General features: G+C 35.3%; 1 protein-coding gene across 1 annotated transcript; it reads left to right on the top strand.

Moving 5' to 3' along the window:
- Positions 1–2,723: 2,723 nt before the first annotated feature.
- On the top strand, positions 2,724–5,881 carry LOC104602873 (pentatricopeptide repeat-containing protein At1g06140, mitochondrial-like). Its single transcript, XM_010266734.3, has one exon. It carries the CDS (start codon positions 3,706–3,708, stop codon positions 5,674–5,676), a length of 1,971 nt encoding a protein of 656 aa, XP_010265036.3. The 5' UTR covers positions 2,724–3,705; the 3' UTR covers positions 5,677–5,881.
- The last annotated feature ends 4,609 nt before the right edge of the window (positions 5,882–10,490 follow it).

The raw sequence follows: 10,490 nt of genomic DNA, 5'->3' as shown, positions 1-10,490 counted from the left end.
TGATAAATAGATTACCACAAATTCAATTCATATGTGATGTTTTGGTGGTGAAGTCCTTGTGGAAAGAATGTGAATAGTGAATGGCAGCTCATATCGATGCCCGTACATGTTCATAATTGGTGTCTGGGAAAGCAAATAGAACAATGAGGGTTCCTGGAACAAATATGGACCATTGCATCTAGGGTTGCTAATGGACTGGAATGGCTCTGTAGATTTCTGGGCAGGCTATGGATTGGTGCTAGATAGAAAATCTGGAAAAGAGCCAGGCATTTTTTTTCAGGCCCACAAGACTGGTGACCTGTACCTGGGCTAACCTTGAGAGGAAAATAAGTTCAGCCAAACTACGCACCGGCCAGAATGTAATTTTAGTTCTTAAATTCTTTTGGGCTGGACCAGGGAAAAGTTTTTATCCTCATGCCATGCGCTAGAAAATCCTCTTGTACTTCTGTAGTTGCCATCTTCCATTTATAAGGGAAACTAGGAAAAGAAAATACAAAAGGGGGGAAAGAAATAAAAAAAAAAAGGATTGAGGTTATTAACAAAAATAGTTGGACAGAAATTCAGACAGATCAAATATCTCTTTCCTTTTTTGTTTTTTGTTTTAATTGCAAGAGCATGTTATCTGAGAGAACTTTGCAAGGGTTGTTTGCCAAGTACACTTTTGGTATTGATGGTCTTGGCTCAACTAAATGGTAGAGCATTTTGAACCAGTTCCCCACCTTAGTAGCCTGTACTGCACTAGCCTGCAAGGAAGGAACCAGTGTTCTGAATCCTTTCATTACAGTTGAGCTTTTCAAATCATTTCCCAGTGTTCAATAATATCAAGGGAAGCCAATAGATAGAAAGGTAGGAATTTTAGTTTTACAATTTTTATCAACTCCAGAATAGGGCACAAAATATAAAATTTGACCACCCACTCTTTTAACAGATGTTGTCAGAAACAAATGAGACTCAAATGGATGTGCTTAATCCACATGTCACTCTTACTAAAACCTTCCTAACAGTAAATATTGTAATGCTTTACGTCTTTTTGTAACCAAGGTGATGCATCAATGGCATTAACCATTTCTGGTAGTGCATGTGTTATCAAACGTTGACCCTAGTACCCCTTAACTAGTAGTAGATAAATATAGAACTCACTCCTTAGTTCTTGAGCAAGACTTGGTGTCTAAGTGTCTAACTAATACCCTAATGAAGTCTATATCTAACCATCAAGGTTAAGTAAGGAGTGACACCATGGAAATAGCCTAAGCTTGAGAGGGAGTTGTTCAATTTAATGGAGTTATTTAATAGAGCTATCTACCACATGAGTTGCAACCCCCTGTTAATAGAGAAGCTGGGTTTATTGGTCAGAAATTTTCCTAAAAAATATTAAGTACCTGAACTTTCACTCAAAATCAACTCTAAAATGTACTAATCTCTTTCTGAGTGCATTAAAAAAAAAAAAAAAAAACTAATAACAGCTTAAAGAGACTCTAAAAAACAAATATGGAAGTTCAATAATATTTTGTATTAACTCTCAAGTTGTTTACAAATTAAGTCATCTTGGGTTTGTGGATCAAATAAGCTTTCAAACAGTACAAGATCAAGGTATCATGGGTATTTTGGATTTGGATGGAATTTCAATCATTCAAAATGAGAAGTTTCATGGAAATTCTTGAGATAACATAAAATCATCCTGTTGGAGAGAAGCATTGGGGAAATGGGTTTACTGTTGGAATTTAAAAAATAACTAATTAATCATGCTTAATGCTTAAACACTAAAGTAGTAAAAGAAACTAGTGATAGATATGAAGATAGCCTTTTAAGAAACAAACTTTCTATTAGTGGTCATATCCAGTAAAAATTCCATTTCATAACCTCTAGCTGGAAGAACTATAATTGATATTGACTAAAAAATATAAGCAGGAACAAACCATTAATGATGAATGCAAATTTCCTATTTCCACTAACACGTGCTCATTTGCATTCATGATAAGCCATTGAGTGATTTTTTAGGGGAGAGAGGGGGAGGAAATGCAAATATGGAATATAACAGAGAGATATCAGTATACCTCAACTTGACTAAGAACAGGAAACCTCTCTATGTTCCTATGGTAATCACTAATCAGCACTGAAAGCCACCATCTTATGAGCATTCTCTCTGAACTGTTCAGCATCTATTGGCTTCAAATCTACCTTTCCCCCAAACCCTAAAAAGGTAAATATTTTAGACAATAAAAAGACAGACATGTTCCCACGTCAATGGTGAACAGAAGTAGTGTTAGGGCTTTGAAGCTGAAGAAGAGGGAACAAAAGCACCAAGCCACCAATCTCTCTCTCTCTCTCTCTCTCATCTGTTTAAATGATTGTAGTTGTAGAGGATTCGAACTCGTCCGTGAATCCTCGAGCAAGGCTGAAGTGTTCGAACGGGCCTTGACTGACTGAAGCCGATCTCAATTTTATCATAGTTTGGGGTATTTATGTCATTTCAAAATCTTTCACCCGCGCTTTTGTAACGATTGTTCTGAAAATCGGACCGGATCGGCCGGCCCCTTGGCGGGTCCGGATGTACCCCAAAAATGGTATGTTAAAAAAATCGCAAATAACTGGCCACCCGGCTGGTTCAATCGGCAAACCGTAGAACCGGTCCCGTTTTTCGTATAATCGGCCGGTGTTTTTCCATTTTCATATTTAGTGCAAAAAGACAAAAAAGTCAATCCCAAGTTTCCAACCCAGCCAAAGAAAAGTAGAAAACCAGTGCCTCCAGCTTCCAGCTTCGTCGATGCCATTACCGCTAACAGGGACTCTCTCTCCTCCTCTTTCTTCTTCTTCTCGTCGGTGGACTCTGTTCACCGCGCGCGTCCCTCTCCTCTAAATCCATCGGCTAGTTTCCTCTCCTCCTCCTTTTTCTTATTCTTCTTGTTCCCTCTGATGGACACTGTTCATCGCACCCCTCTCCCTCCACTCCGCTGGCCGGTTCCTCTCCTCCTCCTCCTCCTCATTCTTCTTCTTCTCCCACTAATTTCTAAACTCTGAACCTGATTTCTGCAATATTTTTTCCAATTCTGTAACATTTATTCATTAGTTATCAGCATCTTTATAGTTTAGTTTACGGTTTGTATTTAAATTTTAAATTTTATTTTTTTAATTACTCATAGTTTTATAACTTTTGATTACAGGTTTGTTCAAATTAAAATTCCAATTTGATTTTTGCTTCAGGCTTAGAATTTGATCTTTCCTTTAGGCTTTCATTTCAATCCACCAAGTGGAGTTCCAGCTAGTTGTTCAGTGACTTCGTAGCTTTACCTACTTAATTGTCTAAGCCCTTATGAAATAGCTGAAAATTGAAATTGAATTCAAAATTATGATAGTGATAATGTGATACCAAAATTGCTGAAGATTGAAATCAGTTTTACTTTGTCATGTATGGATTATAATTTTTGAATTGATATTCTTGAAATGCTTTTGTGATGGTAGTTTTATTGGATTGTTAATTTATTTGTTTTCGTTGTGGGATATATTGTCTTAAATTTCAAAAGCTTGAAGTGTTATTGACTTATTTCTATTTTGGATTAATTTTCCTTCATATTCGGTATTTTTTTAAAATTTTATTTATTTATTTATTACATTAGCATGATTTGACCTCTGGTCAGACCCCGGTCGGACCTCTGACCCGTGAACCTCTGCCTTTGCCGGGTCAATGCCCGGTCCGGTTCTCTGAACATGTTAAATTCGACGCGTTCGTGGAATCGGCGGGAAAATAACCGTCTTGTCATGCATCCTTCTTCTCTTCCCTGCCGCTTCTTCTTCTTCTTCGTTTTCTCCGCAAAGATAAAAAATGCTCGGGCATTCTCGCGTTTTTGTGAGTCCGTCACTGTACTGGACCCGTCCCACCAGCTTCTCCATCTCCTGCAATTAGCTGTCGATCATAATTCTCTGAAACTCACCCAGCAAACTCATGGTCGGATTTACTCTCGCGGGTTCGATCAAAATGCTTTTGTCGCAACTAAGCTCATATCTTCATATTCGACGTGTGGAGTTCCGGCAGATTCTCGCCTTGTCTTTGAATCGGTTCGCGAGAAAAATGTATTTCTATGGAATTCGTTGATCAGTGGCTACGTTAAAAATGGCATATTTGAAGAGGCCTTTCATATTTTTAATCGAATGCGTAGGGATGATGAAATGCCTGACAACTACACTGTTGCTACTCTTTCTAAGATTTCCGGCGAGCTTGGGCACTCGGAAATTGGAAGAATGATTCATAATCTGAGTATAAAAAGTGGGTTTGTTTCAGATACTGTTGCTGCAAACTCCCTCATGTCAATGTATGGTAGATGTGGGAGGCTTGGCGATGTTCGGAACTTGTTTGATGAAATGCCTTGCAGAAATTCTGCTTCTTGGAATGTTCTAATTTCTGGGAATGCTGTTTCAGGGAATTCTATGTTCGATGAGGACGTATGGAAACTTGTAAAACAGATGCAGATGGAAGGGGTGAAACCCGATGCTTTTACTTTTTCCAGTCTTCTACCTTTTTGTGGAAACAATAACGGGCAACCGGATCATGGCAGAGAGATCCATGGTTTTATCATAAAAGATGAGCTCATATTGGAGTCAGATGTTCATGTGGGTTCTTGTTTGATTGATATGTACTCCAGGTGCCAAAAGGTGAGCATTGCTAGGCGGGTATTTGACCAAATGAGTTGTAAGAACATTGTTTCTTGGACTGCAATGATCTCTGGTTATGTGCAGAATGAAGAGGCAGAAGAAGCTCTGACACTTTTTCGAGAAATGCAGATGAGATACGGGGTAGAACCCAATAGAGTTTCGCTTGTGAGTGTCCTCCCTGCCTGTAGCTCTCTTGCTGGTTTGATGGAAGGAAAACAAATTCATGGTTTTGCCATTAGAAAAGTATTGCACCAGAAAGTCTCTCTGAGCAACGCTCTAATTGACATGTACTGTAAGTGTGGGAATTTGAATTGGGCAAGGCATGTCTTTGATGATGATTCTTGTTGTAAAGATGCAATCTCCTGGAGCTCGATTATTGCTGGGTATGGACTACATGGGAAGGGCCATGAAGCCATCTTTCTATTTAATAAGATGCTTCAACTTGGGTTCTCCCCAGACAACATTACATCAGTGGGAGTTCTTTCAGCTTGTAGTAGGTCAGGATTAGTAACCGAAGGCTTGAATGTTTACAATTCATTAGTGATGGATTATGGAGTTTCACCTACAGTGGAAATTTGTGCCTGTGTAGTTGACATGTTAGGTCGATCAGGGCAGCTTGATCAAGCATTTGACTATATAAATTCGATGCCTGTCAAACCTGGCCCCAGTGTTTGGGGAGCTCTTTTCTGTGCTAGTTCACTTCATGGGAATTCAGAAATGAGGGATTTGGCTTATAGGTCCCTTGTTCGGTTAGAACCAGAGAATCCATCGAACTATGTATCCCTGTCAAATGTACATGCTTCTTCTGGGAGGTGGGACAGTGTGGCAGAAATCAGAACAAGGATGAGGGAAAGAGGGCTAAGAAAGTTACCAGGCTGCAGTTGGATTAGTATCGATAGCAAGATTCATTCTTTCTATGTTGCTGATAAAACACACCCCTGTTCAAACTTGATATACAGGATGCTGGATGACCTTGTATTAACAATGAAGGGAGCTGGTTATGTTCCTGATTTTGAGAACTTGACATAGGTGTATACATTCATGGATTTCTCTAGCAAACATGATCAAACTCCAATAACAGTAATGGATATTAGAGTTAGTTAGTTCGTTGGGGGATTTTTTTTATTAATTGTATCATAATTAGTGAAATAATTATATCCAAAATTTTTGTGAAATCTTTCTACTTGTCTGAATGTGCAATTTAAGAAACCATTTATAAGTTGCTTCATATCAATTGATGGATTTGCTGTGCATTTTTTTGGGACGTTGTTGAGATCAAGGTTGTGAAAGGTAAAAAATTGTGTGTATGCATTTTATCTTCATATAGTTGGGATAAGGCTTGGGTGATGCTGATGATGTATGGATTTTATATATTTACTATGGTTTTTATATATTTTTTTGAGTACAATCTATTATGAATGTTATGGTGAAATTTTATCATGTATTCTGTTTTACATTTTTAACTTTTTTCTATCTAAATAAAATAATCTGTTACTTAGTTTATATGTATTGTAGTTTATGCAAACAATATAACATCAAAATAAATTTATTCGTGATTTTCTCTATGTATTTTTTTTATACAATTTATTTCCTTCGTAGCCAATTTATGTATTTGCCTTTTAACAATACTAGTAATTATGCATGTGAAAACTATATATATATATAGAAGAAACCTCAATATATTAAGAATGTTCAAGATACATAGCTTTACGGATTACATCATTTGGGAACACTAGAAACCATGACCAAGAAACAATTCTAGACCCTCAACGACAAATTGAGCAATCGAATGTGCAACAAGGTTCCCTGATTTTGGGACATATTGAAGTGAGCCATAGGAAGATATGTATGCAATAGGATTCTGCAATTAACACAAATTATAACAAAGGGACATGTTGAACTGAGCTTTTCAACCGTGAAGAATTTATTCGAATTTAACTTTTTTCTTTCAACACAAATTACAGAAAAGTCAAATCATACAAAAGAACTTTTTATTAAATAAAACAGTAAGGAAATGCTAAGTACTCAAGGACATTGAGGTTGTGATATTTGTTTAATACAAAAATTAAAATGTAAAACAAAATTAGAATAAATTGCACAAGCATAAATAAATAAATGTGCCTATGTATGGATAAGCTTTTTTTTTCAACATTCGGACTATGTAAATACAAAATTGAATCAAAAAGTATTTTGAGTATTTAGCAAGAACTACTTTTAATTGAAAACACTTACTGCAATTTTCTTTTTATATTTTGGTGTATGTGGAAGTGAAGCGACACTTTTTTTTCTTGGTTTGTTGAATGGAATTTAGTGGGAGGATGAAGTGACGGTTTAAGTGACTTTTATTATGACGATTACTGCAATTTCAGACATTTTAATTAAAGTTTTATAAAAATACAAATTTACCCCTTAGATAGCTCAAGTTGAAGGGGCAAATTTTGTCTATGAAAATTCCAAAAAGTTACACCTAGTTACACTTTTATAAATAGTATAGATAGATGTAGTATGTGTTTGGTATAACTTCCGTTTTATTCACTAAAAGTTTATACTTGATTTGTTTGTAAAATCAAGAAAAATAATAATGAAATCGTTTGTTGACAACTAGGTGCCATTAAGCACCACATCAGCATAACAGTGAATAAATGTTTAACCATTGGGGAAAGTGTTAAAATGAAACTTCCCCCAACATTTGGCATTCACATAAATCAAAGCCAGCTTTTGTGAGTCTTTATGTGTACGGATCAACATGATAGGCTAAATTTTGAAATGGCACCTATGTGGCAGCGTTTATTATTAGCGAGGGGGCCTTCTATGTATCAATTTTATTTGTGTCTTTTTAAACAAAAGAGGGGGGGTGAGATGACATGAGAGGCAGAGGTGGTTAGGCTTTTTAGGCCGACGTTAGTGATGGTTTTTCAAATCATATATAAAACTAATAGAATTCATGGATGCCTTGAGAGAGAGAGGGCAAGGAAACCACTCAAACGTTGAGTGTGAAATTCTTGAAGGGACGTGCATTTCTCCCACCTGCAAAACGATTAAGCAGAACAAATTAAAGGAAGGCTAGGGTCCCGTATATTCACACTTTTTGCTCATTATTAAGAGAGAATTATATAGATGCTATTCATCTAAAAAAGAAATTAAGATATATATTTTAGTATAGATATATGATTTTATTAGTAATTAACTAGAGAGAGGATTTTCTAAAAGTAAAAATTGTGAAAACACCTCGAGAGTATGGCATCCAACAACACATCTGGAATATCTCCCCATAATTGTAAGTACAATCTGGATGTTATGTTATTAGAGTGTGTGCACAATTTTTGTTTTGAGGAAATCCAAGCTCAACTAAGGGGTGTGAGTAGGGGTGGATTTGAGCTGATCTAAGCCGAATATCTAGATATTCGAGTTTGATTTGCCAATAAACCATTAGGCTTGGGCTTGAGCTCAAGTTTGACTCGAGCTAGAATTTGGCTCGAGCCAAAAGATCATAAGTTCAAGCTCAATTCGGTTTGAGTTTGATTGAGTCAAACATTCTATAAAAATAAAAAATATACATATAATTTTTTTTATTTAACATATAAAAATTAGTTATTATATATATAATAAAAATATTATATATAATAGTTTTTATTATGTATAATATTTTTATTTATTATTTTTATAATATATATGTATATTATTATATATGTATGTACATAATACATACATACATACATACATATATATATATATGTAAAAGCTCTATTAGGCTCACTAGCCAAGCTTTATTGGTCTTGAGCTTGACTCGATTAGCAAACTAACCTATACATTAGGCTTGAGCTTAGCTCGAAACTTGGCTTAACCGAACCGAATCAAATCGAGCTTTTTACTAGCCAAGCTCGAATAGCTCATAAAAGCCCGACTCATGGGCACTCCTAGGTGTGGGTGTTTTTTTCATGATTATGTTTGTGTTTCATTTGATTCACAAATACAATCAGCATTCTAGAAGGCTACACGGATGTCATGTTCTTTTTGTGGTTGTGTTGGCTGGAACCAGCAAACTATGGTTTCAAAATCAATAAAATCCTCTTCTATGAAACATAACTTTTTGAAAACAACTACATGGTTCAAAAAGAAGGCTAATGTGCCTAAGTGGTTTTGTGTATCTGAGGTCATATTATTATATTGTATAAAATGCAATGTATATAAATATTTTATATACATTTAAAATATATAATTATACATGTTCATATATTATATGTATTTTAATATATTATATTATATTTTTAACATACAATGTGATAAACAAATAGTCATACAATCAAAGTTGAATAAATTGATTATATGCATGTAAGTTACTAAGTCACATAGAAGAGTTGACAATGTGTTGAGTCCAAAAAAATGAACCATCAACAAAACAATGATTGTGGTTTTGTTTGATTCATAATACAATTACAATCATACATGGTAGAAGGCTTGTGATGGTTCAAAATCAATGTTTTCATTTTCAAAAAGAGGGGGTGTGGTTCCAAAGCCATTCACTGAGTGGCTTTGGAATAGCTAACTATTTTGGGCTCATGTTGAGAAAATTGATTTTTTTTTTGGCTCATGTAAACCTATATGGGCTTTTTGGTGTTTTACCAAGGCCATGTTTGGAAGTACTTAAAAATAAGTGCTCATTCGAAATAAGTGCTTATTTGGACCAGGACCACAAAACCATTAAGCACTTATTGGTGTTTGGGAAATAAGCCCAAATAAGTGCTTATTTTAAAAATAAGGGTTTATTTTTCAAGTCCAAATTTCCAGATTTTTTAATGCTTATACAATAAGCACTTATTCATTTTTTTATTCCAAATTTATTCCTAGTCAAATTTTAAAATACCACTTGTAAAACTATCCCTAGTTGAATTTTATAAAAGTACTTCCATAGAAAGTGGTTTTATAAAAATACTTTCATAAAAGTGCTTTTGTAAAAGCACTTGTATAAAGGTGTTTTCATAAAATTTGAAAGAAAATGAAGGATAAAATAGTCACAAATGCTTATTTAAATACTTATTGGAGAAAAAGACTACCAAACGCCCAATATGAAATAAGTGTTTTTTTTTTTAATAAGCACTTGAAAAACTTAGGTGCCAAATGCAAATAAGTGTTTATTCGAATAAGCACTTGTTTTTAAACACTTATTTTTAACATAAGCACTCCTAAACATGACCCAACTATTATAGCTTAATGGCTTTTCGGGTTTCTTGTTTCATGTAACGTTGAATCCTCTATGTGAAAGCCCTCCCAAATGGACACAAGATCCAATAAAGAGGGAACAAGAAGATCTTCAGCTTAGGAGGGCAATTCCAACATTCTCAATGATAGACTCCCTTTCAAAAGCCTTCTTAGAGGGAGAGGATGTAATATTGACATAGGGTGGTGCAGCATTTGTGGGGAGGTAGAGGATTTGGAACATGTTTTGAAGAGTTGTTACTAAACAAATTTGGTCGACTGTCAGCCCAAGTATTGTGGGGATGACCAAGATAGTTCCTTGAAAGAGTGGTGAGGAAAAGTGTGTAAAAATGATACTATAGGGAAAGAAAAAAAAAAGGAGAATTGCATTTTCATACTATGGGACCAATGGAAGAACAAGAACAGAAAAAAAAAAAAAAAATTGCTGCCCCCCTTCAGGGCTTTATTTTCCTTTCAAGAGAATTGCAATTGTCTTAATAATCAATGTTTAGAAAAATCATCAAAGTCTTGGCAGATGATCATGTGGCATCCCCCTGAACATGGAACTATCAAAATCAACTTCAATGCTTCTTGTATTAATGGAAACCTTTGCTCAGTGGCATGTATTAAGAGGAATCATTTAGGAG

This window comes from Nelumbo nucifera, chromosome 1 (genome assembly GCF_055504915.1).
Source record: "Nelumbo nucifera cultivar China Antique chromosome 1, China Antique-T2T, whole genome shotgun sequence".
In the NCBI taxonomy this organism is placed as follows: Eukaryota; Viridiplantae; Streptophyta; class Magnoliopsida; order Proteales; family Nelumbonaceae; genus Nelumbo; species Nelumbo nucifera.
This window is presented reverse-complemented; position numbering and strand designations above follow the sequence as displayed.

Excerpts from the sequence above, each read along its gene's own strand:
- LOC104602873 (XM_010266734.3), top strand. The coding sequence starts at position 3,706 with ATGTTAAATTCGACGCGTTCGTGGAATCGGCGGGAAAATAACCGTCTT.